At 57.1% G+C, this 26,553-nt stretch overlaps 3 protein-coding genes across 5 annotated transcripts; 2 read left to right on the forward strand and 1 right to left on the reverse strand.

Moving 5' to 3' along the window:
* Nucleotides 1-4,412: 4,412 nt before the first annotated feature.
* On the forward strand, nt 4,413-7,731 carry RAX2 (retina and anterior neural fold homeobox 2). Of its 2 annotated transcripts, XM_004091072.2 has the most exons (3): nt 4,413-4,663; nt 5,078-5,302; nt 5,879-7,731. In XM_004091072.2, exons 2-3 carry the CDS (start codon nt 5,087-5,089, stop codon nt 6,215-6,217), a joined length of 555 nt encoding a protein of 184 aa, XP_004091120.2. In that variant the 5' UTR covers nt 4,413-4,663; nt 5,078-5,086; the 3' UTR covers nt 6,218-7,731. The 2 variants fall into 2 exon arrangements, with proteins under 2 accessions (XP_004091120.2, XP_030652071.1); XM_030796211.1 differs by lacking the exon at nt 4,413-4,663 and having other exon boundaries at nt 4,819-5,302.
* A 1,530-nt stretch (nt 7,732-9,261) lies between these two features.
* Nucleotides 9,262-14,115, reverse strand: MRPL54 (mitochondrial ribosomal protein L54). The gene is made up of 3 exons (XM_030795988.1): nt 13,967-14,115; nt 11,506-11,671; nt 9,262-9,564 (listed from the first exon to the last, which is right to left on the reverse strand). The coding sequence occupies exons 1-3, from the start codon at nt 14,082-14,084 to the stop codon at nt 9,432-9,434; spliced, it is 417 nt and encodes a 138-aa protein (XP_030651848.1). The 5' UTR covers nt 14,085-14,115; the 3' UTR covers nt 9,262-9,431.
* Nucleotides 14,116-15,100: 985 nt separating this feature from the next.
* On the forward strand, nt 15,101-26,494 carry APBA3 (amyloid beta precursor protein binding family A member 3). Of its 2 annotated transcripts, XM_003277021.3 has the most exons (11): nt 15,101-15,264; nt 16,516-17,128; nt 17,217-17,256; nt 23,113-23,258; nt 23,348-23,434; nt 23,528-23,689; nt 24,451-24,621; nt 24,721-24,933; nt 25,883-26,002; nt 26,102-26,242; nt 26,335-26,494. In XM_003277021.3, exons 2-11 carry the CDS (start codon nt 16,553-16,555, stop codon nt 26,404-26,406), a joined length of 1,728 nt encoding a protein of 575 aa, XP_003277069.1. In that variant the 5' UTR covers nt 15,101-15,264; nt 16,516-16,552; the 3' UTR covers nt 26,407-26,494. The 2 variants fall into 2 exon arrangements, with proteins under 2 accessions (XP_003277069.1, XP_030652442.1); XM_030796582.1 differs by lacking the exon at nt 23,528-23,689.
* The last annotated feature ends 59 nt before the right edge of the window (nt 26,495-26,553 follow it).

A 26,553-nucleotide genomic window follows, 5' to 3' on the forward strand; every position in this document is an offset into this window, starting at 1 on the left:
ATGTGTCCACCCATCCACCCACCATCCACTCATCCACCATCCATGTGTCCATCCACCCACACATCTGCCTGTCCACTCACCCATCCACCCACCCATCCACCTACTATCCACTCATCCATCCACCCATCCACCTGTTCATCCATCCATCCATCCATCCACCCATCCATCCACTCACCATCTACTCATCCACCATCATCCATCCACCCACACATCCACCATCCACTCATCCATCCACCCATGCATCCATCCACCTGTCCACCCATCCATCCATCCGTCCATCCACCTACCATCCGCCCACACATCTGTCCACCCATTTATCTACCCATCATCCATCCACACACCCATCCATCCTTTCATCCATCCACCCACCCACCCATCCTCCTGTCCCCACCCATCCATGCATGCATCCATCCACCAACCCATCCACTTATCTATCCATCTCCCCACCTATCCGTCCCCCACGCATTCCCATGTCCATCCATCTACCCATCCATTCATCCATTCATCCACCCACCCATCCACTCTATTCATCCATCTCTCCATCCACTGTTCTGTTGATCTACCCACCCATTCATCCATCCCTCCATCCACCTACCCACCCACCATCCATTCACACATCCATTCACCTCTCCTCTTCACTTAACAAAGCCAGGCTGAAGGTGGTGTCAGAAGCCGTGGAGAAGGGGTACCGCATGGAGCCCCCAAGGGCTGTCCAGGCCCTGTGCATGTCCTCATGAGCAGCTGCTGGGAGGTAGAGCCCGCCCGCTGGGCACCCTTCCGCAAGTTGGCCAAGAAGCTGGCCCGGGAGTTGTGCAGCACGGGCGCCCTGGCCGCTGTCTCAGGCTGACTGTGTGCTGGCCCTCTGGGCACTGAGTATCACCACAGCTTCTGCAGTGACAGCTCTCAGGTGACACTGTCCTTGGACAGAGGCAGTCCAAATGTCCAGGGACCTAGCAGGCTGACCCAGTGACTCTGGGGGACAGAATGGCAGGGAAACACTGGCCCTCCCGTCCACTCTGGCACAGTGGGCTGGGGATCCACTTTGCGCACACAGGTTCGATCCTGACTCGTCCCCCAGCTGTGTGACGCTGGCCCTGGGGTGACCACCCTGGTTTGCTCAGGGCTGAGGGCTGTTCCAGGGTGTGGGACTTTAGTGCTAAAACGGGGAAAGTCCTGGGCAAACAGGGGCGAGGTGGCCCCTACTGGGAAAGCTTTTACCCTCTCTGGGCCTCAGCAGCTTCCTCCAGCCAACGGACACCTTTTCCCAGAGGGGCGTGAGGGCCCCAAGGGCCCACAGCAGTGAAGGGAGGGGGCACCTAGAAGGCAGGCATACAGCTGGTGCTCCATTATTGCTGGGACGGTCCAACGCCTGCTCTCAGCTGAGTTTCCCATGGAGCCAGCCTTGAGGATACACGGAGACGGTTCTCTGGCCAGGCTGGGCACGGACCCCACCCCAGGACTCTCAGGCCTGAGCTGAGACACAGAAATGTCCCAAGGTCACACCGACCTCCTATGTGGCCCCCTTAAAGCCCTGCGCACTCTCGGGCCTCACCTTCCCCAGCAGCACCTGAGGCAGGTTAGTGGTTCTTTCTGGGGGAAAATTGAAAGGTGGAGGCTGGAAAGGCCCGGAGTGGCCCGGCCTCTGCCTAATCCGCTGCAGGGGGCCACCTGTCCCCTTGGCCCTGCCCACCCGGCCCACGCTCCTAATCCGGACCTCTAAGCTGACACAGCGTCTGCAGCTTCTGCCGGTCCGGCTAAGTCGCCCAAAGTCCCCCCTGCACCTCACGCCACGATCCTTCCTGGGGCCTCTTAACCCACACTGGCCAATTAGCTAATTGGGGCCTGAGACCTGAAGCAGCTCGTTAGTGCTCTAAAGTGATGAAGCGATCAGGAGAATTCTCTCTCCCCAGCCCGCAGCCCTGTCCTTCGATGGGTGACAGGCCTGGCTCCACCCTGGACACAGAGCCTCGTGGGCCCACCTTGCCGATGGGCAGCTGAGGCCAGGTGAGGCACCAGGAGCCTCAGAAGCTGCAGCCGCCCCTCTGGCCCGGGCTTGAACCCCTGTGTCCCTCTGCACCTTGCCCACCTGCACTTGGCCCCTGGGATGGGGGAGCTACACCCCTACGCCCGGATCCTGGGCGAAGCCACCTGCCCCCTGGGATCTGACCGGGACTCCTCTGGGGCCTGGGCACCTGGTTTCTCGTGTGTGTGTGTGGTGTGTGTCACGCCTTTCTCTGTCTCTGTCTCTCTTTGTGTGTCTCTCCCTTCAAAGCCAACGTGCCAACATTGCGGAAGGGTCTCTAGTTCACTTTGCACTGGCCCCTTCGCCCATGCACAGGCCTGGGTCTCCCCCTCACTCCACCACAGTCACCTCCCCCTTGTCCTCCGTGTCACTAAATCAGGCCTCCCCTCATCTCCCCTTCCCACTGCCCCTGGAGTACGCTCTCCTTTCCTTGTCCAGGGCGCTCCCCTGCCTGAGCGCCCTGGCTCCTTGGACTTGGGGGGCACTGGTCTCTGGGGCTTCCCCTGGAGCCCGCTCCACCTCTCAGGCCTCCGCCTCCAAAACAGTCCCACCTCGCAGCCCAGAATGGGCCTGCACATCACCCTTGCACCTCCACGCCCACACCCTGCCTCTCTCCAACTTCCTTCCTCTGGAATCGCTACCCCCACCCTTCTGTCCTCCCCATCCCCCCGGCCCTTGGCCTCACCGGGCCCTGTAGCCGCGCCTGCCCGGCACCTGCCCCTAGTTTCTCAGCTGCTCGTCATTGATGTTTGTATAAAATGCCACTGTGTCCCTGCTCCACAACCTCCCATGCTTCCCCAGCACTCCATCCTTCACACCCCACATGCCCAGAACTTGCATCTTTGCACTCCATCTTCCATTCTCACCACCTTCCTTAACGTAGCAACCCAATCGGTCACAGTGGCTCACGCCTGGAACTCCAGCACTTTGGGAGGCCAAGGCGAGAGGATCACCTGAGGTCAGGAGTTCAAGACCAGCCTGGCCAACATGGTGAAACCCCATCTTCAGTAAAAATACAAAAATCACCTGGGTTTGGTGGCGCACCTGTAATCCCAGCTACTCAGGAGGCTGAGGCAGGAGAATCGCTTGAACCTGGGAGGCGGAGGTTGCAGTGAGCCGAGATCTCACCACTGCACTCCAGCCTAGGCAACAGAGTGAGACTCCTTCTCAAAAAAAAAACAAAACAAAACAAAAATAGGCCAGGCGGGGTGGCTCACGCCTGTAATCCCAGCACTTTGGGAGGCTGAGGCGGGCGGATCACAAGGTCAGGAGATCGAGACCATCCTGGCTAACATGGTGAAACCCCGTCTCTACTAAAAAATACAAAAATTAGCCAGGCGTGGTTGCAGGTGTCTGTAATCCCAGCTACTCAGGCGGCTGAGGCAGGAGAATTGCTTGAACCTGGGAGGCGGGGGTTGCAGTGAGCTGAGATCACGCCACGGCACTCCAGCCTGGGCGACAGAGTGGGACTCTGTCTCAAAAAAAAAAAAACAAAATCTAAAACTAAATGAAAGAGTGACCCACCTTACCCCCACGGGCCCCTCCCCTGTGGGTTTTCTCCGTAGGCTCGTGCTGTGCATTTTAACACAGTCGTTGGTTGTCTGTCTGCCCTGCTAGAAAGTCAGCCCCGTGACTTCTGTCTGTTTTGGTCACTACTGCTGTGAGCAGTGCCTGGTACACAGTAAGTGCTCAATAAATGTTTACTGAATGGTGAACTTCTGTTTTCCTTTTTTGTTGTTGTTGTTTTTTGTTTTTGTTTTTTTGAGACGGAGTTTCACTCTGTCGCCCAGGCTGGAGTGCAATGGCACGATCTTGGCTCACTGTAAGCTCCACCCCACCAGGTTCAAGCAATTCTCCTGCCTCAGCCTCCCAAGTAGCTGGGATTTATAGGCACCCACTACCACGCCCGGCTAATTTTTGTATTTTTAGTAGACAGGGTTTTGCCTTGTTGGTCAGGCTGGTCTCAAACTCAGGACCTCAGGTGATCCACCCGCCTCGGCCTCCCAAAGTGCTGGGGTTACAGGCGTGAGCCACTGCGCCTGGCTGTGAATGCTGAACTTCTATTCATACCTCAAGACCCAGCTAAAAGGGTCCCTACCCCTTGTGTCCAGAGGAGCCAACTGCAGTGCCTTCACCTCTGGACCTCAGCTTCCCCAACCGCCTCTGACATCTGTGAGTTCTAAGACACCTTTTTTTGCCCCCAGCAGATAAAAATATTAAAAGTGGGCGTTCATTAAGTGCCCCCTGTATGCCAATTTCTGTGCGATGCTCTGAGAAGCTGAAATCCCCCCAGGGTAGGTCCTAGTGTGGCAGTTTTACAGCTAGGGAAACTGAGGCCCAGAGAGGGACAGGCCCTTGCCATCTTATGGCGAGGGGCAGTGGAGCCTGTAAGACTATCCCCCAGCCACCCACTTAGAGCCCCAGCCCTCTGCCCACCCTGCCCTCCCTGCCCTCCCTCCTGGCTCAGAACAGCCCAGGACCGAGTGGGAGGGGCCGCCTCAATTAATCACCTTGAGCTAATCCTTCCCCACCCAACCCCGACCTGGCTCGGCTCTGGCAGGGCCAGGCCACAGCAGACTCGGCGCCGGGCCCGCTGGGGCAGGTGTCCCGTGGAGATCGACGGAGGGGCTGCCGTGGGCGGTGAGTGCGGGGTGGGCACTGGTGGGCCTAGGTAGGAGGTGGTGGGGGCAGAGATCCCCCCAGGGTGGAGGGCTTAGGGCATGAGAAGGGATCCTGCCTTCCTGGAGGGGGGGGGGACACCCTTGACACCGCCCCCCCGCCACACACACACACAGGCCGTGACAGCCACAGAGAGGGGAAGAGAAAACAGGGAAGGTGACACACACAGAGAGAAGGAAGAGCAGACAGAGGCACAGCAGGAGACCCCCCCAAGCCCGAGGAGGACAGCCCGGGGATGCAGAGCACATGCCGGCCCCAGTGGAGGGAACAGATTTCCCCGGAGCCGGGAGGCAAGCCTGGGGCTCCCCTGCCCTGTCCCTGCTGGTAGCCCCGCCGGCCGTCTCCCCGCCATCTGTCCCGCTGCCATCCCGCCAGGTGGGAGCCATGTTCCTGAGCCCGGGCGAGGGGCCGGCAGCCGAGGGTGGGGGTCTGGGGCCCGGCGAGGAGGCCCCCAAGAAGAAGCACCGGAGGAACCGCACCACCTTCACCACCTACCAGCTGCACCAGCTGGAGCGGGCGTTCGAGGCCTCTCACTACCCGGATGTGTACAGCCGTGAGGAGCTGGCGGCCAAGGTGCACCTACCCGAGGTGCGCGTGCAGGTGAGGGCACCCCCCCAACACACACATCTTTCGCAACCTAGGGAGGGAGGCGAAGCAAGATCCTGACCCTCCTGGCGCAAGAGCAGAAGAGAAGCTAGGAAGGCTTCCTGGAGGAGGGGGTGTGGGAGCTGAGGTTTTGACATTTGAGTAGGAGTGTGCCAGCTGGGAAGGAAAAGGGGTGTTTTTCTACGCATCCTGAACAGTGTGTGCAAAGACGTGGAGGGGTTAAGTTGGAGGCGTTTCTCTTGAGCTGGGTGTAAAGTGGGCGAAGGAGGAGGCAGGGAATGGTGCAGGTAACAACGCTTTTGAAGGCCTTGAATGCCACGTTGGGCAGCTCAGGCTACTTGCTACGGGCCAAGGGAGGCCAAGGAGGGGAGTGAGGAGTTGGAGGGAGCCTGGGCTTAGGGAACGCTTCGGAGATCCTCGTCGTCTTGGGGCGGAACAGCAAAGCAGCAGGTGGGAGTCGGGTCAGAGGGGAGGCAGTACCCCCAGGGCTGGGGTGTGCAGAGGGGCTCCAAGGAGTGGCGGGGAGCAGCTGAGTTCACAGCACCCCCCCTTCCCTCTCACACCCTCCAGGTGTGGTTCCAGAACCGCCGGGCCAAGTGGCGCCGCCAGGAGCGGCTGGAGTCAGGCTCGGGTGCCATGGCAGCTCCGAGACTACCCGAGGCCCCAGCACTGCCGTTCGCTCGCCCCCCGGCCATGTCGCTGCCCCTGGAGCCCTGGTTGGGCCCCGGACCGCCGGCCGTCCCAGGCCTCCCCCGCCTCCTGGGCCCGGGCCCAGGGCTGCAAGCGTCCTTCGGGCCTCATGCCTTTGGTCCCACCTTCGCAGATGGCTTCGCCCTGGAAGAGGCGTCCCTGCGGCTGCTGGCCAAGGAACACGCACAGGCTCTGGACAGGGCCTGGCCGCCGGCCTGAGCCTGCTGCCCTCCCGGGCCCCCTCCTCCGCCCGACCCGAGAACCGGGGATGTGCCCTGGTGACAGCCACCACGCCTTGGCCTAGGTGAAGGTCATGGAGCAACCGTGGTCAGGCCAGGCCACCACCACTGGGGAGCAGGACCAGAGAGACAGGCTGCTGGGTCCCCTGCCCCCATCCCATCCCCCACCCCATCGCCACCCGTCCTGCTGGCAGCAGACCGGCCCCCAGTGTCAGGCAGGAGGTGACCCAAGCATTTCTCAGGCTAGGGGCGGGGCCCTCCTCCCCTCCTGGGGCTTCAGTCTCCCGTCTATGAATTGAGCATGGGGGACTCTGAGGTTCACAGGCTGCGAGGCTGTGGGTGCCTGCAGGGCCGCTGACTCTGTAAGATGAGTGTAAATCTCTCTGCTGATCCTAATCCCCATCAGCAGAGCTGCCCACTCTGCAGGCTCCCAGTCCCCTGGAAATAACAAATAGCGGCAGCTCCCGCAAGCCTGGTCTCCTCTCACCATGTGCCCGCCATGTGAGCGCTCCCCTCTCCATTACGCCCTGGACCTCGGGCACGGCTGTCAGCCCATTCTACAGAGAGGGAAACCGGGGCTCAGGCAGGAAGCCAGGTCCCCAAGTTCGCACGGCCAGGAGTGGATGGAGCTGCTTTTCAGACCCATCACCAGTCCTACCGTCCGGGGCACAGTGACAGGTTCTGGAGGGAGGGTGGGTCCCGGGCCAGGTGCTGGTGGGGCCCTCGTGTGGAGGTGGGCTGATGCTGGGCGTGTCATCATCGTCAGCCCGTTCCTCACTTCCCCACAGACCCCAGGCCCTGTGCCTGTCCCCTGCGGACGCACGGCCAGCATCTGCTCTGTCCAACCCAGTCGCATTGCCCAAGAGCTCTGAGCAAGGAGGCTGTCACGGGACCGAGGACCCGCTGGGACTGGCAAGCACGGCTGGCCCAGTGCAGCAGGAGGGACCCTGAGCCATGGGATGGGACAGCCTGGGCCAGCGCCACCCCCCGGGGACAGAAGTGCGGGGCCAGGGCAGGAGCTGCAGTAGCTACCCTCCCCATCTCCAGCCCGGGCTCCCCAGATCACTCCCAGATCACCAGGGCACCCCATCTCTAGGCAGCACCTCACACACCAGTCCTGTGGCCCAACACCCAGCCATCACCCAATGTCACCGTGCACCAGGCACTGGGGATGCCGCAGTAAGCACAAGAAAGATTTTTTTTCAAAAGCTAAACCAGGCCAGGTGCGGTGGCTCATGCCTGTAATCCCAGTGCTTTGGGAGGCTGAGGTGGGAGGATTGCTTGAGACCAGCCTGGGTGACATAGCAAGTCCCCGTCTCCACAAACATTTTTAAAATGTGCCGGGTGTAGTGGTGCACACCTGTCATCCCAGCTACCCAAGAAGCTGAGACAAGAGGATCGCTTGAGCCCAGGTCGCTGTGACCACACCGCTGCACTCCAGCCTGTGCAACAGAGCCAGACCTGACTCAAAACAAATAAAAAACAAATCTAAAAAGACTTCAGACAGTGATAAGTGACAGAGAAAAAAAAAACCAGTAAAGTCAGATGCGGAGTGTGGCAGGGGCTGCAGTTTCAATAGGGAGTTCTGGAGGAGGGGAGGCTGGCGTGAAGGTAGAGACTGGGGGTGGGAGGGAGAAGGTCTAGGGGAGGAGGGGACTGGACAGAGGCACAGGCCATGCAAAGGCCCTGGGGCAGGACCACGCCTGGTGCATCGGAAGAATAGCGAGGAGGCCCATGCGGCTGGAGCAGAGTGAGGAGGGGGAGGGAGGTGACGGGGAGGCCAGGCAGGGCCGGTGGCTGTTATAACTTTGATTTTTACCCTCAGAATCTTGGGGAACAACAGGAGGGTGGGAACAGGGCTGGCTCCACCTGCAGTGAGTGCGAGAGAAGGCACGCTCACACCCCCACCTGCCCAGGGAGGCCACCGGGGACAGCAGGTGCGCGGTAATCCGCTCCACTCCAGAGTCCCCTAAGAGGATGAAGGTTAGGGTTTCCCTGGGACGGGCAGAATTAGCCTCCGGTCTACGCCCCGCCCATCCAGCTTGTGGACAGAGGAAGCCGGAGGGTGGGAGATCCCAGTCCAAATCCCCCAGGGCACCCACCTAGGCATGGGTGGGGCTGCTGTGGCAAGGGTGGGGCCGAGGGCATGACCCTTGGGGGTTCTGCAGGATGTGGCGTCCATGAGATGATCTACCCCCGCCAAGAGGCCCCGTCACTCCCTAACTAGGTGTCGCTCTCAGCCTCCTCCAATCTGGTGGACTCCAGCCCTGGCGACCCCGCCCCATCGATCCCTCATCACAGCCAGGCAGGGCAGGAGCCGGGACTGCAGGGAGGCCAGTCCTCGCTCAGGCTGTGGGTCAGGGTCAGGGTGCTGAAAGCAGACTGCAGAGGGTGGACTGGGGGCGGAGGCTGAGACCTGGGCTCCAGTGGAGTGGACAGAGGACTTGGGGTTGGGGAAGGAAGGCCCAAGCCCCTGGGCTCCAGGGATAGGCCAGCGAGGACCACGCTGTGACTGTGGCAGGAAGGAAGGGGCAGTCCCTTCCCTCTGATTCTACTTGCTGTGCTGGTGGGGACGTTGGCCAGGAGCCCTGGGGCTACCCTGCCCATGAGTGCCAGCCCCTGGGGGATCCAAGGACCGAGAGATGGAGAGAGCCTCGGGTCTGAATACTGAAGCACCTGGATCCAGCCACATCTGAAGCCACACTGCTAGCCCCCGGACATTTCCGTTCTTGAAGCTCATAAAGCCTCTTGTCTGACTCTGGCGGCTTGAGTTAGGTTTGGGTCCCTTGCAACCAAGAGTGGCTTAGTTAGGACAACCCCCTTACCCAGCAACTTGAGATTTGGGGCCGGGGCCTCATGAGCAGTGTCAGGAGTTCCAGGAGTTGGGGAGAGAAGCCCACTAAGGGCCGGAGGCACAGGGGACCTGCAGACAGGCCGCCACTGGCTGGGGTGGAGGCCGAGATCCCCGGGGTGTGGGGTGCCCACTTCCCGCCAGACCGACGCCAGACAATACCAAGGGGAACCAGGGTCTACCCAGAAAGGTCTTTATTGGCCTCCAGGGCCCTGGTCCAGCCCCACTGTGGGGTCACATGGAAACCCAGGCTGGGGAGCCGCCTCTTGTCTCACAAAAGTCCACGTCCTCTGGGAAAACGGCAAGGCCCCGGCGCAGGGGTCGGGGTGCCGGGCCCACCACGCTACAACTTCTTGTTCTTGCTCAGCCGGTTATGGCGCCAGATGTTCTGTTTCCGCAGCAGCCGCCAGTACTCCCGGCTCTCCGGGTCCAGCTCCTCCAGGGTCTTTGGGGGACCCAAGTTCATCTCGAACAGCCTGACGGGGGTGCAGGCAGGAATCAGAGCTACATGGCAACCCCCTGAGCTCCCTGGTGTCCTGGGCACCTCGGGCAGAGGCGGTGACAGCGCTGGGTCCCAGGCCCACTGGTTGACTGGATGATCTCAGGGTTGTCCCTCCCCGACCCTGGGCTGGGTGGGTCCCTGGCCGTGCAGCAATGGAGCCAACCGCATCCCAATGGCACAACATCTGAGGCTGGCACACGCCAAGCCCTCTCCTGCCTCCCAGCACTGTCCACATTATGCCACCTGCCCCCACTTGCTCAGCCTTCCTGACCCTCCCCAGCCTTCAGATCAGCTTGGGGCCACAGCAGAACCCTTCCTGCAGCCCACAGCCCTGCCCTTGCCTCCTCCCTCTCTCGCCCTCCTCACTCTGCTCCAGCCACACAGGCCTCCCCACTGTTCCTCCAGCACACCAGGTGGGTCCTGCCCCGGGGCCTTTGCACAGGCAAGCCCCTTCCACCCACTCACGTCTTGGCTTCTGTGTCCCCCAAACCTCAAACTAGAGCAGCCCAACACCCTGGCTCTGTCCCTCATTCTCCTGCCCCCTTCCCGGAAGTGTCACCACCACAGCTGCCTGACTTCCTGCTTCCTGTCTGCCTCCCCAGCTAGCTCCGCCAGGGTGGGCACTTGTGTCTGTTTTGAGCCCTTCTGTATCCCTCAAGCCTAGAGCAGAGCCTGGCATGCAGTCAGTGGTCAATAAGTATTTGCAGGACGGGCACGGTGGCTCACGCCTGTACTCCCAGCACTTTGGGAGGCCGAGGTGGGCAGATCACCTGAGATCAGGAGTTCAAGACCAGCCTGGCCAACATGGAGAAACCCTGTCTCTACTAAAAATACAAAATTAGGCCAGGCATGGTGGCTCACGCCTGTAATCCCAGCACTTTGGGAGGCCAGGGTGGGCGGATCACGAGGTTATTAGGAGTTCGAGACTAGCCTGGCAAACATGGTGAAACCCTGTCTCTACGAAAAATACAAAAATTAGCTGGGTGTGATGGCAGGCACCTGTAATCCCAGCTACTCGGGAGGCTGAGGCAGGAGAATCCTTTGAACCTGGGAGGCGGAGGTTGCAGTGAGCCGAGATCACACCACTGCACTCCAGCCTGGGCGACAAGAGCAAAACTCCGTCTCAAAAAAGAAAAAAATTAGCCAGGCGTGGTGGTGGGCGCCTGTAATCCCAGCTACTCTGGAGGCTGAGGCAGGAGAACTGCTTGAACCCAGGAGGCAGAGGTTGCAGTGAGCCAAGACCACATGACTACATTCCAGACTGGGTGACAGAGCGAGACTCCATCTAGAAGAAAAAAAAATTTTTTTTTTTTTTTTTTGAGACCAAGTCTTACTCTGTTGCCCAGGCTGGAGTACAGTGGCATGATCTCAGCTCACTGCAACCTCCGCCTCCCAGGCTCAAGCAATTCTCGTGCCTCAGCCTCCCAAGTAACTGGGATTACAGGTATCCACCACCACACCCGGCTAATTTTTATATTTTTAGTAGAGACGAGGTTTCACCATGTTGGCCAGGCTGGTCTCGAACTCCTGACCTCAGGTAATCCAAACGCCTCGCCTCCCAAAGTGTTGGGATTACAGGTGTGAGCCACCGAGTCCAGCCTGAAAAAAAATTTTTTTAAGTATTTGCTTAAGAAAAAAGAGCATCGTTTTAGGTACTTGACACGCGTTCTAATCTCATGAATTCCTCACAGCCCTCGGAGGGAGGGATGGGTCCCATCACCCCATTACAGATGGGACCACCCAGGCGCAGAGTCCTGAAGCCCCCTGCCCTGAAGTCCCCTGCCCTGAAGCCAGGATGGGCAGGTATGACTATTAGGCTCCAGGCTGCAGTGGTGATCAACCTCTCCGGGAAGGGGTCCTCCTGGGGTGGAGGAAGGAATAGTCAGTGCAGGAGGACACAGCCTGGCCTACTCACCATTCAGGGTACTCAGCATCCGGTTTCAGGGGTACATCCTGCCCTTCCTTGTAGATGTTGACGCCCATGGCATATGTGGTGAGCCGGACAGGATCTGTGCATACGTCGGGGTCCTTGAGGGCCTCGCTGGCCACTGCACCTTTTCCTGATTTGGCCCCCTTCATAACTGGGGAGAGGAGAGGGAGAGTCATTTCAGCCCAGCCCCTGCCCTGGAAGCCAAACTTCCCTCACAGAACCCCCTGTCTCAGGTGGCCTCTGCCGCTGGCTGGACTCTGCTACACTCAAAACTTTCTTTTTCTGGGGCGGGGGGGACGGAGTCTCACTCTGTCTCCCAGGTAGAGTGCAGTGGCTCGATCTCAGCTCACTGCAAGCTCCGCCTCCCGAGTTCAAGCCATTCTCCTGCCTCAGCCTCCCCAGTAGCTGGGACTACAGGCACCCACCACCACACCCGACTAATTTTATTGCAGTTTTAGTAGAGACGGGGTTTCACCGTGTTAGCCAGGATGGTCTCGATCTCCTGACCTCATGATCCGCCCGCCTTGGCCTCCCAAAGTGTTGGGATTACAGGTGTGAGCCACCATGCCCGGCCACTCAAAACTTTTTTTTAAAGACATGGTCTCAGCCGGGCATAGTGGCTCATGCCTGTAATCCCAGCACTCTGGGAGGCCGAGGTGGGCAAATCACCTGAGGTCAGGTGAGTTTAAGACCAGCCTGGCCAACATGGTGAAAACTTGTCTCTACTAAAAATACAAAAAACAATTAGCTGGGCATGGTGGCGTGTGCCTGTGATCCCAGCTATTCGGGAGGCTGAGGCAGGAGAATCACTTGAACCTGGGAGGCGGAGGTTGCAGTGAGCCGAGATCGCACCACTGCACTCCAGCCTAGGCTACAGAGCAAGATTCCATCTCAAAAAAATAAAAAATCTAAAAAATTAAAAAATAGCTCGGCCGGGTGCGGTAGCTCACGCCTGTAATCCCAGCACTTTGGGAGGCCGAGGTGGGCGGATCACGAGGTCAGGAGATCGAGACCATCCTGGCTAACACAGTGAAACCCCATCTCTACTAAAAATACAAAAAATTAGCCAGGCACGGTGGTGGGCGCTTGTAGTCCCAGCTACTCGGGAGGCTGAGGCATGAGAATGGCGTGAACCCAGGAGGCGGAGCTTGCAGTGAGCCGAGATCACGTCACTGCACTCCAGCCTGGGCGATAGAGCGAGACTCTGTCTCAAAAAAATAAAAAAATAAAAATAAAGACAGCCCAGGCTGGAGGGCAGGGGCGCAATCACGGCTTACTGCAGCCTCAACCTCCCAGGCTCAAGTGATCCTCCTGCCTCAGCCTCCCGAGTAGCTGAGATCACAGTTATGAGCCACCATGCCCTGCTTATTTTTATTTATTTATTTTTTTTGAGACAGAGTCTCACTGTGTCGCCCAGGCTGGAGTGCAGTGGCGTGATCTCGGCTCACTGCAAGCTCCGCCTCCCGGGTTTAAGCAGTTCTCCTGACTCGGCCTCCTGAGTAGCTGGGATTACAGGCATGTGCCACCACGCCCCGCTCATTTTTGTATTTTTAGTAGAGCTAGGGTTTCACCATGTTGGTCAGGCTGATCTTGAACTCTTGACCTCGTGATCCACCTGCATCAGCCTCCCAAAGTGCTGGGATTACAGGCGTGAGCTACCGCGCCAGGCAATTTTTTTTTTTATACAAACGGGGTCCTGCTATGTTGCCCAGGCTGTCTCAAACTCCTGGGTTCAAGCAGTCGATCCTCCCTCCTTGGCCTCCCAAAGTGCCGGGAATAAAGGTGTGAGCCACCATGCCTGGCCTCAAAATCACTTTAAGTGGGATTTGGACACAGCATTAAGTAACACCGATGCTTGGAATGACCAAGTCATTCAAGTTATATTTTGTCTGCTATGTGTCTGTCTTTAAGGCAGAACACTGGACAATTTCCCCCTTTCAACGAAGGAGATCAGGCAAGGCTGTATTCAGCTAAACCTTAATAACCTTGTTTTGTTCTTGCTGAAGTGGCTAATTAAATGGGCTCCATAATTTCTTTGAATTTTTGGTAACGTCTTGGCCAAGGTCACCCAGCGATTTGGAGGCAGGCAGAGAAACAGAACTGGAACCCAAGTTCATGACCTCCCCAGACTCTCCTCAAATCCCTTCGAACCCGCGCTTGCGCAGTGAAACGCGTGGGCTCCACGTAACCCACATCCTCCTCCCAGGCCGCTCCGCCCCAAGCTGGCGCCTGCGCCCTGGGTCCAATCGCTAAAGTATCTCCGAGCCAGACGCCCGAGCTCCAAGCGGCGCTGGGTCCCTCAAACTGCGCCTGCGCATACAGCCTGGCATCCGCCTCTCTGCGCTTGCGCATTAGTTCTAGCACCACCTCCCCAACCACCGCCTGCGCACTGTCAATTCCTCAGTGCACTCGCCGTCCCCATTTGGTTCCTCTTAACCCAGCTCACCTGGTTTCTTGGCATAATCCCGGGCCAGGAGTCTTCCGGAAGTGGCGGGGTTTAGGAGCTCCCGGGCCCCCCAGCCGGCCCACGTTTGGGTAGCCCCGAAAAGGCGTCTGGTCGCCATGACGTATTGCGGGCAGCTTGCACGTGCACGTTTCCGGAAGATGTCAGTGGCCCAAGGGTGCTTGGGAGTTGTAGGCCCCTTGGAGGGGTAGGCCCCGTGCAGGTGTCTGGGAAATGTAGCCTCCCAAGCCTTCATCATCTATGGTGATTTCTTTAGACTTTTGTAGACATACGCAGTCACTGCAGGAGGAGGCGTTCAAGGGATATTTCATTGACTTCTTGCCCTTCTTCAATTACATAACATTTACTAAAAATATCACACTTTATATGTTCCTGATTCCATCCAATGAGTAATTATTCAGAGCTTTAAAGTTAAAAAAAGAAGATTAACAATGAGTCTAATATACTCCAGTAGGGCTGGAGTCTAATCACTGTTAATTTTTATAACATTATATTTTTAACATTATTATATATAACATATAGTATATATTATATAATACATATAATATATAGTATGTATTATATATAATATATAAATTAATAATATGTATTTATATATTCTTTTCCAGCTCTACTATTGCTAAGTCCTTAACCTGCTTGATCTAATTTAATGCTCACAATTAGGAGGTAGGTACTATTTTTTCCCCAGCTTATAGTGAGGAAACTGAGTTCTCAGGGAGGTAAAGTTCCCAGGCCGACCCCAAATCCATAGTGCACCAATCCGTCTCCCTACTGTGAGCCAAACCGGAAGTCCGTCTTCAACAGGGTCTCCACGACGCTTCCGGTGCCTCAAGGTCCCAAGGAAACCACCTCTCACACTTCTTTAATATTTCCCAATCCCACTTCTCCCCATCTGCCATCCTTTGGAATAATGAACACAGCCCCCAGAGCCAGGCAGTGATTATTAACCCTATTTTGCGGGAGAAGAAACAGGTCCTGGGGCCAGCCAGGGCAGTCTGCGGGCCGGGAAGCCTGGGATTCAAACCCCGGCTCCAACACCTGCCGTTGTCCCAGCGCCCCCGCGTGGTGAGGCTTGCTGGAAGAACTACGTTTCCCAGCAGGCCTCGCGAGGCCGCGCATGCTCAGTGGGCCAGGGCGCTGCGCGGATAGAGGAGCAGGCGCCGGGACCGGGAATCCCCGAGCTGCGCCTTCTCGGGGCGCGGCCCGGGCTATGTTGGGGCCGTCCGTGGGGCGCAGGGTCCTGGAGGCTGCGCGGGGCTGAGGCGGCCTCGATTTGGGAAGTGAGTGTCCTCGAGGTGCAGAGCGCGGTCTGAGTCGGCGCTTGAGGTCTTCGGTCTGAGGGCGGACTAGGGTCAGGGCTTGGGGCTGGGTCCTGAAGTCGGAGTCTGAGTCTGGAGTCGATCTTGGGGTAGCACTGGAGGTTTGGAGACCGGGGTCCGCCTTATGGCGTCTTGGGTCTCTGGTATTAAGTCCAGGGTCCTGGGTCTAAAGTTCTGGATGGAGGTATTGGGGGTTGAGGTCATGGGACTGGGGTCTTGGGTCTGGGGTCTTGGGGACCTGCCTCTGACCAGTCTGTAGAGTCAGGGTGTGAGGTCTGGGTCTCCAGCCTGGGTTCCGCGTCTCGAGGGAGGAGGACCTGGCAGAACCAGGGCTGAACAGACTCCATTAGTTGAGAGGGGTCTGGGATGACACAGGGGCTCGGGAAGCCACTGCTTCACACCTCCCCATTCTGTGCCTCAGTTTCTTCATCTGTAAAATGGGAATCCTAACTTCCTTGCAAGGGTTAAGGGGGATTAAATTGTGTGCCCTTTATGAACAGTACCCAGCTAGAGCCTAGCACCGGATAGGCACCCGGGAAACCTCAAGTTTTTTGTTTTTCGGGTTTCTTTTTTTTTTTTTTTTTTTTTTTAAAGACAGGGCCCCACTCTGTCACCCAGGCTGGAGTGCAGTGGCACAATCAAGGCTCACTGCAGCCTCTGCCTCCCCTGGCTCAGGTGATCCTCCCACCTCAGCCTCCCAGGTAGCTGGGACTACAGCCTACACCACCACCCCTTGCTAGTTTTTGTTTTGTTTTGTTTTGTTTTTGAGACAGAGTCTCATCTGTCGCCCAGCCTGGAGTGCAATGGCGCAATCTCAGCTCCCTGCAACCTCCGCCTCCCGGGTTCAGGTGATTCTCCTGCCTCAGCCTCTTGAGTAGCTGGAATTACAGGCACCTGCCACCACACCCGGCCAATTTTTTATATTTTTAGTAGAGACGGAATTTCACCATGTTAGTCAGTCTGGTCTCGAACTCCTGACCTCGTAATCTGCCCGCCTCGGCCTCACAAAGTGCTGGGAATTACAGGCGTGAGCCACTGTGCCCAGCCTTAATTTTTTGTATTTTTTGTAGAGAGAGGGTCTTGCTATGTTGCCCAGGCTGATCTTGAACTCCTGGGTTCAGTCAGCCCTTCTGGGCCTCCCAAAATTCTGGGATTACAGGCATGAGCCACTGTACCCGGGCAAAACCTCAGTGCTGACTCTCTCCCTTTCAGCTGCCTGAAGATGCCGGCCTAAGCCTGGAGTCCAGGCATGGACTTCCCCACAATTTCCCGATCCCCTTCGGGGCCTCCAGCCATGGACTTGGAGGGGCCCAGGGACATTCTTGTGCCCTCTGAGGACCTCACCCCTGACAGCCAGTGGGACCCTGTGCCAGGAGGCCCCGGCAGCCTCAGTCGGATGGAACTTGATGAGTCAAGCATTCAGGAGCTGGTACAGCAGTTTGAAGCTCTGCCGGGCGATCTGGTGGGCCCATCCGCAGCTGGATCTCCCTGTCCCTTACACATCGCCACAGGCCACGGCCTGGCCTCCCAGGACATCGCCGACGCCCACGGGCTCCTGTCTGCCGAAGCTGGCCGGGATGACCTGCTGGGCCTCTTGCACTGCGAGGAATGCCTGCCTTCCCAGACTGGTCCTGAAGAGCCTCTAGAGCCTGCCCCCCGACTGTTGCAGCCCCCTGAGGACCCAGATGAGGATTCTGACTCCCCAGAATGGGCGGAGGGGGCCTCTGCTGAGCAAGGGGGCAGCAGGAGCTCAAGCAGTTCCCCGGAACCCTGGCTGGAGACGGTGCCTCTAGTCACACCTGAAGAGCCACCCGCTGGTGCCCAGGTAGTGCCCGCCCCGCCCTCCAGGTGTCCTGGACTGCCTGGAACCAAGCAGGGGGACTCAGTCCTGCCCCTCCTCTGTCTTCTTCCAGAGCCCCGAGACCCTGGCTTCCTACCCTGCCCCCCAGGAGGGTGAGTGTCCCACCCATCCTAGCCCCAGGCACTGAAGGCCCCTAGACAGCCAGAATCAGGCTCCCCAGCCTGGCAACAGCTTGCCAGTAAGGATGAGGTTCTCGGGAGGCTCTGAGGGTGGTTTCGAGCAGATCCCGGCTGGCCAGGGAGAGGAGAGCCAGCGTTGAGAACGGGGTAGAGTGAGAAGGGGACTGTGGGGCAGCTCCGGCCATTGGCAGCACTCGGTTCTAGAACCGGGCTTGGCAAATCATCATCATCGGGCCAGACCCAACTCACTGCCTGCTCACGTAGGTCTCGAGTTAAAGATGATTTTTGCGTTTTGGGGTTTTTTTTTTTTACTTTTTTTGATGACTTCTGTTATCCAGGCTGGAGTGCAGTGGCTCGATCTCAGCTTACTGCAACCTCCATCTCCCAGGTTCAAGCCATCCTCCCACCTCAGTTTCCCAAATAGCTGAGACTACAGGTGCATGCCACCACGCCCAGCTAATTTTATTTTTTATTTATTTGGGTAGAGATGGGGTTTCACCATGTTGCCCAAGCTGGTTTCAAACTCCTGAGCTCAAGCGATCTGCCTGCCTCGGCCTCCCAGAGTGCTGGGATTACAGGCGTGAGCCACTGTGTCCAGGTGCCAGGTGACCTTTGCATTTTTAATTGTTTTTTTTTTTTTTTTTCATTGAAAGAAGAATACTATTTCTTTCTTTCTTTCTTTTTTTTTTTTTTTTTTGAGACAGTCTGTCACCCAGGCTTGGAGTGCAGTGGCGTGATCCTGGCTCACTGCAACCTCCGCCTCCCAGGTTCAAGCAATTCTCCTGCCTCAGCCTCCCAAGTAGCTAGGATTACAGGTGCCCGCCACCACGCCCAGCTAATTTTTGTACTTTTAGTAAAGATGGGGTTTCACTGTGTTGGCCAGATTGGTCTCGAACTCCTGACCTTGTGATCCGCCCGCCTTGGCCTCCCAAAGTGCTGGGATTACAAGCGTGAGCCACCGCACCTGGCCAAAGAATACTATTTCTTTTTTTTTTTTTTTTTTTGAGACAGAGTCTCGCTCTGTCGCCCAGGCTGGAGTGCAGTGGCGCAATCTCGGCTCACTGCAAGCTCCGCCTCCCAGGTTCACGCCGTTCTCCTGCTTCAGCCTCTCCGAGTAGCTGGGACTACAGGCGCCCGCCACCACGCCCGGCTAATTTTTTGTATTTTTAGTAGAGACGGGGTTTCACCATGGTCTCGATCTCCTGACCTCGTGATCCGCCCGCCTCGGCCTCCCAAAGTGCTGGGATTACAAGTGTGAGCCACCGCGCCCAGCTAGAATACTATTTCTTGACATGTGAAAATGATATGCTAGGCTGGATATGGTGGCTCACACCTGTAATCCCAGCTCTTTGGGAGGCTGAGGTGGGAGGATCGCTTGAGCCCAGGAGTTGGAGACCAGCCTGGGCAACGTAGCAAGACCCCATCTCTACAAAAAATGTTTAAAGTTAGCCAGGCGTGGCGGTGCATGCCTGTAGTCACAGCTACTCAGGAGGTTGAGGTGGGAGAAGTTCTTGAGCCCAGGAGGTCGAGACTGCGGTGAGCTGAGATCACGCCACTGCACTACATTCTAGGCAACAGAGCGAGACTCTGTCTCAAAAATAAAAAGATGCAATTCAAATTTCAGTGTGCATAAGCTGGGTGCGGTGGCTCATGCCTATAATCTCAGCACTTTGGGAGGCCGAGGTGGGCAGATCACAAGGTCAGGAGTTCGAGACCAGCCTGGCCAACATTGGTGAAACTCCATCTCTACTAAAAATACAAAAATTAGCCAGGCATGGTGGTGCACGCCTGTAATCTCAGCTACTCAGGAGGCTGAGGCAGGAGAATCACATGAACCCGGGAGGCAGAGGTTGCGGTGAGCTGAGATCACGCCATTGCACTCCAGCCTGGGCAATAGAGTGAGACTCCGTCTCAAAAACAAAAAAAAACAAAAAAAAAAAACAAAAAAAATTTCAATGTACATAAATAAAGTTTTGTTGGTACACATCATGCTTCGTTATTCATGTGTTGTCCATGGCTGCTCTGCTGTTAGAATGGCAGAGGTGAGTAGCTGCGGCAGAGACCTTGTGACCTACAAGGCTGAAAATATTTACTCTTTGGCCCTTTACAGAAAATGTTTGCCAATCCCTGCCCTAAAATTATGGGAAGAACAATTTCTGGCCCTCTGGAATCTTCTAGACTTTTTTTTTTCAGTGGTGCAATCTCAGCTCACTTCAACCTCTGCCGCTCGGGTTCAAGTGATTCTCCTGCTTCAGCCTCCTGAGTAGCTGAGATTACAGGCGTCCGCCACCGTGCCCAGCTAATTTTTGTATTTTTAGTAGAGATGGGGTTTCACCATCTTGGTCAGGCTGGTCTCAAACTCCTGACCTTGTGATCCACCTGCCTCGGCCTCCCAAAATGCTCAGATTACAGGTGTGAGCCACTGCGGCCAGCCTGTGTTCTACACTTTCCTAAGGATATAGGTGAGATAGTAAGTTCTGGCCAGGAAGGGTGGCTCACATCTGTAATCCCAACACTTTGGGAGGCTGATGTGGGAGGATCGTTTGAGCCCAGGAGTTCAAGACCAGCCTGGGCCACACAGCAAAACCGTGTCTCTACAAAAATAAAGTCTCCACCCACCCCCTCCCCCCAAAATTAGCCAGGCACGTGGCATGGGTCTGTAATCCCAGCCTTGGGAGGCTGAGGTGGGAGGATCACTTGAGGCTGTAGTGAACTAAGATTGTGCCACTGCACTCCAGCCTGGGTGACACAGTGAGACCATGTCTCAAAAAAAAGGAAAAAAACCAGTTCTGTGGTTGTAGAGGGAAGAACTGGTTTGGACCTATAGCTCTAAGAAGGTTCTAGAATCGAGCAGAGCTGTGACACCTAGGGAGTTCCACGGCTTGGCATTTTGTCTGTGTTTCTAGGGTAAAGGAATCTGGGCCGATGAGAATGCTCAGAATTGGTGAACAGAGCCACCTGGTTCTACTCAGACTGGAGAATTCTAGAACCCTGGGCAGAGCTGTTCAATTATAGTGTAATCAGAAAGTTCTAGATGGAACTACAATAGAAATATAACGTGAGCCATATGTGATTTAAAATTTTGTTGTTATCCACATTAAAAAATTAAAAACAGCCCAGGTGTGATGGATCACACCTGTAATCCCAGCCCTTTGGGAGGCTGAGGTGGGCGGATCACAAGGTCAGGAGATCAAGACCATCCTGGCTAACATGGTGAAACCCCATCTGTACTAAAAAAATACAAAAAATTAGCCGGGCTTGGTGGTGGGCGCCTGTAGTCCCAGCTACTCGGGAGGCTGAGGCAGGAGAATGGTGTGAACCCAGGAGGTGGAGCTTGCAGTGAGCCTAGATGGCGCCATTGCACTCTAGCCTGGGCGACAGAGCAAGACTCTGTCTCAAAAAAAAAAAAAAAAAATTAAAAACCGGTGAAATAACTTTTTTTTTTTTTTTTTTTTAAACTGAGAGGGAGTCTCGCGCTGTTGCCCAGGCTGCAGTGCAGTGGCACGATCTCAGCTCACCGCAACCTCCGCCTCCCAGGTTCAAGCAATGCTGTCACCTCAGCCTCCTGAGTAGCTGGAACTATAGGTGTACGCCACCATACCTGGCTAAGAAATTAACTTTAATAACATTTTAATTAAGCTAACATTTAAAATATTATTTCAACATATAATCAATATTTTTAATTTACTTCTTTATTTTTTTGAGACACGGTCTCACCCTGTTGCCCAGGCTGCAGTGCAGTGGCGCGATCTTGGCTCACTGCAACCTCTGCCTCCCGGGTTCAAGTGATTCTCCTTCCTTAGCCTCCCGAGTAGCTGGGATTACAGGCGCCTGCCACCATGCCCAGCTAATTTTGGTATTTTTAGTAGAGATAGGGTTTCACCATGTTGGCCAGGCTGGTCTCAAACTCCTGACCTCAGGTGATCCACCCGCCTCTGCCTCCCAAAGTGCGGGGATTACAGGCGTGAACCACCATGCCTGGCCTTAAATTACTTTTTTTCATACTCAGTCTTCAATATCTAGTGTGTATTTTCTTTTACATCTCTATTCAGTCGAGCAACTTTTCAAGTCTGTGATAGACACATGTGCCTGGTGGCTACCGCAGTGAGTGGCGTATCTCTTTAGAACCCCAGAGTGGCGCTCTTGTTCCAGAATGCTTAGATCTTGAAGGACAGTGGACAGAACCGACTGTGGTGGAGGGTGAATTTCACTTAGGGATGTCCAGAACTGGGCCCTACGCCTGTGGTTCTAAACCAAAGAGCCGTACTTACTGGTTAGAATATTCTAGGGCCACTGGCAGACTGTCTGGCTCTGGGTAGCTCAGGGAATTCTAGAACCATGGGAGTAAAGCTTTTTTTTTTCCTTTTTGTTTTTGGAGACGGAATCTTGCTCTGTCGCCCAGGCTGGTGTGCAGTGGCGCGATCTCTCTCGGCTCACTGCAACCTCCACCTCCTGGGTTCAAGTAATTCTCCCGCCTCAGCTTTCAAGTAGCTGGGATTACAGGCATGCACCACCACGCCCAGCTAATTTTTGTATTTTTAGTAGAGATGGGGTTTCGCCATGTTGGCCAGGCAGGTCCTCAGGTGATCCATCCCCCTCAGCCTCCCAAAGTGCTGGGATTACAGACGTGAGTCACCGCACCCAGCCAGGAGTAAAGCTTTATGTAGTTCTGAGCTGGGGTGGGAGTATTCTAGAACTGTTGCAGAATTCTCCTGGAACAGAATTGTTTGTTCCTTGACTGGTCAGGTAATTCTTAGAATCCCTGGTGGAGCCAAAGCTGTGAACTACTGAAGGAGAGTCTGGAACCACAGGAAGAGCTGCCTGACGCGATTGTGATTAAGATGTTCTGGAATCACGGAGCAGAGAAGTCTGATTCTAGAGTGATAATATGTTTCTAAAACTCCTGACAGAATTGTTAGGAGACCTGTCAGAGAGTTCTGGAATCAAGGGTCAGAACCAACTGGGGTTCTGGACAGTATGGGAATTTTAGACAGGCAGCCAGTTCTGTCTCTATTCTGGGCACTTCTACAACCCAGGAACAGAGCTGACTGCTATTCTGGGCTGACTGGAGAGAGTTCTAGAACAGTGGGCAGAGCTGGCCAGTTCTAGATTGATTGAGGGAATTCCAGAACCAAGAAGCAGGGGTCCACTGTGGTTCTAGAATGTTGTGGAGGTTTAGAAATTGGAGTGGGGGGTGGGGCGTGGTGGCTCACGCCTGTCATCCCAGCACTTTAGGAGGCCGAGGCGGGTGGATCACTTGAGGTCAGGAGTTTGAGACCAGCCTGGCCAACATGGCAAAACCCCGTCTCTACTAAAAATACAAGAATTCGCCAGGCATGTTGGTGAGCGCCTCTAATCCCAGCTACTCATGAGACTGAGGCAGGAGAATCATTTGAACCAAGCAGGCAGATGTTGCAGTGAGCTGAGACCACACCACCGAGCTCCAGCCTGGGCGACAGAGCGAGACTATGTCTCAAAAAAAAAATAAAAATACAGGAGTGGGACTGTCTGGTTCTGGCCTGATCATGGAATTCTGGGGACATGGGGTGAAGGTATCTGTGGGTGATGGATCTGGCTTTGAATCCAGCCGTGGCCTGGACTCACTGGCTTTCCCGCCTGCGAATCCTTGAGGGATGGACAGAAGGTTCTAGACCTGTGAAGGCCAGGCTGCTTGGATGGTTCTAGAACAGTGGGCTGTGCTTCCTGGCTGGAGAGTGCTAAGCCACCAGCTGGAACACTGTCTCCCAGCCATCTCGGAGAGCGCAGCCCTGGGGCAGAGCCTGTGGGAGTGGGCCCCTGAGGGCCGACCCTCTCCGCTGTCGCCCTCAGTGCCTGGTCCCTGTGACCATGAAGACCTCCTGGACGGTGTCGTATTTGGGGCCAGGTACCTGGGCTCCACCCAGCTGCTGTCGGAACGGAACTCGCCCACCAGCACACGCATGGCCCAGGCCCGGGAGGCCGTGGACCGAGTCAAGGTGAGGGGGCGGCTGGGGGCGGGCGGGCAGGCGGGTGGGCTGCAGGCTGGGTCTGTCGGGGCCTCCACCTCCCACGCCGCCGCCCACAGGCCCCCGATGGGGAGACCCAGCCCATGACAGAGGTGGACCTGTTCGTCTCCACCAAGAGGATCAAGGTCTTGACAGCGGACTCCCAGGTACGGGGCAGGGACCCACCCCAGGGATGCGGGCGGGGTGATCGAGCCTGGTGAGGCCCCCCAGCCCATCCAGGCTGCCTCTCCCGCCCCCAGGAGGCCATGATGGACCACGCCCTGCATACCATCTCCTACATAGCTGACATCGGCTGCGTGCTGGTGCTGATGGCACGGCGGCGGCTGGCACGGAGGCCGGCACCCCAGGACCATGGCCGCCGCCTCTACAAGATGCTCTGCCACGTGTTCTATGCGGAGGACGTGAGCAGCCAGGGCGCGGGGCCACCCTCCTGACGCTCTCCTCACTGCAACTGTTGCCTCCCTCACTGGGCCATGCATTTAACCTCCCTCCCATAGCTTATTTTTTAGTTCTTTTTTTGGGACAAGGTCTCCTTCTGTCACCCAGGCTGGAGTGCAGTGGCGCGATCATAGTTCACTTCGGCCTCAACCCTCCAGGCTCAAGCAATCCTCCCGCTTCAGCCTCCCTAGTAGCTGGGAGCACGGGGGTATCACCATGCCTGGCTAATTTTTGTATTTTTTATAGAGGCAGGGTCTCGCTCTGTTGCCCAGGTGAACACAGGGTCTCAAACTCCTGGGCTCAAGCGATCCACCCACCTCAGCCTCCCAAAGTGCTGCCATTACAGGCATGAGCCACCGTGCCCAGCCTCCCATAAGCCTCCAAGAGTCTCGGCCGACTCCCTGAAACCTTGTCCGCTCCTGGGCTGCGCCTGCCACCCATCAGGCCCCAGACCCCGCGGCTGGGTCTCTGGTAGCTTTTCCCACAGCCCATGCGCAGGGAGCTGCCTCTGTCGTCATCCCCCCAGCCCAGGGCTTCCCCTCCCCTTCCTTCTCCCCGTAGATTCCCCAAGATAGGGCTGTCTCTCCACCTCCCCCAAAGCCCCAGGGCAGGAGAGTCCTGGGACTCTCACCACAGGAGGGCTCAGCTCTGAAGACCCTGGGGACTTTGGGGACCTGAAGGAGGTGGGTGGGACACCCCAGGGATGCGCTGCCCCTCCCCGCAGGCCCAGCTCATCGCCCAGGCCATCGGCCAGGCCTTTGCCGCCGCCTACAGCCAGTTCCTACAGGAAAGTGGTATTGACCCCAGTCAGGTGGGCGCACACTCGAGCCCAGGCGCCGGCCATCTCCACAACGGGGACCTGGACCACTTCTCCAACAGTGACAACTGCCGGGAGGTGAGTGAGGTGCTGGGCAGCCCCCACCTCGTGCCCCCCACACCTGCGCACCTGCACCAGGCCCTGCCCAGCAGCCTTCGAACGCCCTCTGTGTCCCAGGTGCACCTCGAGAAGCGGCGAGGGGAGGGCCTGGGCGTGGCCCTGGTGGAGTCGGGCTGGGGCTCCCTGCTGCCCACAGCCGTCATCGCCAACCTGCTGCACGGGGGACCCGCCGAGCGCTCGGGGGCCCTGAGCATCGGGGACCGCCTGACTGCCATCAACGGGACCAGCCTGGTGGGGCTGCCCCTGGCTGCGTGCCAGGCCGCCGTCCGCGTGAGTTTCCCGGGGTGGCGGGGCCCCCACACTCCCAGGAAGGGGAGCTGAGTCCCAGAGAGGTCTCCTCCTTGGCCAGGTCTCTCCAGCCCAGCCAGGAGGGACAGTCGAACTTTTAAGCCCCCTGGTGTGCCCTTGGGGAAACTGAGGCCTGGAGAAGGGAGGCCACTTGTCCAGGGCACCCCCCTAGTACCAGACCCAGGATGGAAATGCAGGTGTCCCAGCTCCAGGGCTGGGCCGCTCTCCCTCTAACAAGAGACAGTTGATTTCTGGGGGTGGGGAGGGGGGTTTGTTTGTTTGAGACAAGGTCTCACTCTCTTGCCCAGGCTGGAGTGCAGTGGTGCACCTGGCTCATTGCAGCCTTGACCTCCTGGGCTCAAGCAAATCTCCTGCCTCAGCCTCCCGAGTAGCTGGGACCACAGGTGTGCACCACCACGCCCAGTTTATTGTTTTACTTTTTGTAAAGATGGAGTCTCACTATGTTGGCCAGGCTGGTCTTGAACTCCTGGCCTCAAGTGATCCACCTGCCCTGGCCTCCCGCAGTGCTGGGATTACAGGTGTGAGCCACTGCGTGCCATGTTTTTGAGTCTCAACCTTTGTTGCTCAGATGGGGAAACTGAGGCCCAGAGATAGGGAGGGACCTGCCCCCCCCGGAGGGATGAGGCCACAGTCCATGCAGCCTCTTACAGACGTTTGCAGCCTGCCTGGAGAGCCCGGCTGTCGGCTTGGCTTTTGGCCATAAGGAAGCGATATGGCTCAGGTCAGACAGCTTCGACCCCTTGCCCACCGGGCCCGAGTCTGTTCTCCACCACATCTGAGGGGTCTTCCAGAATTGAGCCCCTGGACTCCAGGTCTCTGGTTTATGAGAGGGTAAACTGAGGCCCAGAGGGGGCTACAGCCTGCCAGGCTGTCTGGCAGCTGAGTGAGGCCAACGGCCCCCGCCCCACAGGAGACGAAGTCGCAGACGTCGGTGACACTCAGCATCGTCCACTGCCCGCCCGTCACCACCGCCATCATCCACCGGCCCCATGCCCGCGAGCAGCTGGGCTTCTGCGTGGAGGACGGCATCGTGAGGCCCCCGCCCCTAGCCCAGGGTGGGGGTAGGGCGGCCCTAAGCATGGCCCGAGCAGCCCCCACCTCTTTCCCATGCCCCTTTTCTCTCCCCCAGATCTGCAGCCTCCTCCGTGGTGGCATCGCCGAACGCGGGGGCATCCGCGTGGGCCACCGCATCATTGAGATCAATGGGCAGAGTGTGGTGGCCACGCCACACGCCCGCATCATTGAGCTGCTCACCGAGGCCTACGGCGAGGTGTGCGGGTGGTGGGTGGTGGCCAGGGGCGCCCCCACGTCCCCCATGAGCCCAGGCCTGCCCTGAGCCCCCGTTCTGCCTCCGCTCCCCAGGTGCATATCAAGACGATGCCAGCTGCCACATACCGCCTCCTTACAGGCCAAGAGCAGCCCGTGTACCTGTGACCACCCCGTCCCTTGCCTGCCACCGTGCCTTTGCCTCCGTGGCCCCAGAGGACACCAGCGGTTGGTTCTTGGTCCTGTATGATTTCCTACTATAAAAACAGTAAAAGCTTATGCAGTCAGCAAAGTCTCAGATCAGGGTCTACAGGA

This window comes from Nomascus leucogenys, chromosome 17, assembly GCF_006542625.1.
Source record: "Nomascus leucogenys isolate Asia chromosome 17, Asia_NLE_v1, whole genome shotgun sequence".
In the NCBI taxonomy this organism is placed as follows: domain Eukaryota; kingdom Metazoa; phylum Chordata; class Mammalia; order Primates; family Hylobatidae; genus Nomascus; species Nomascus leucogenys.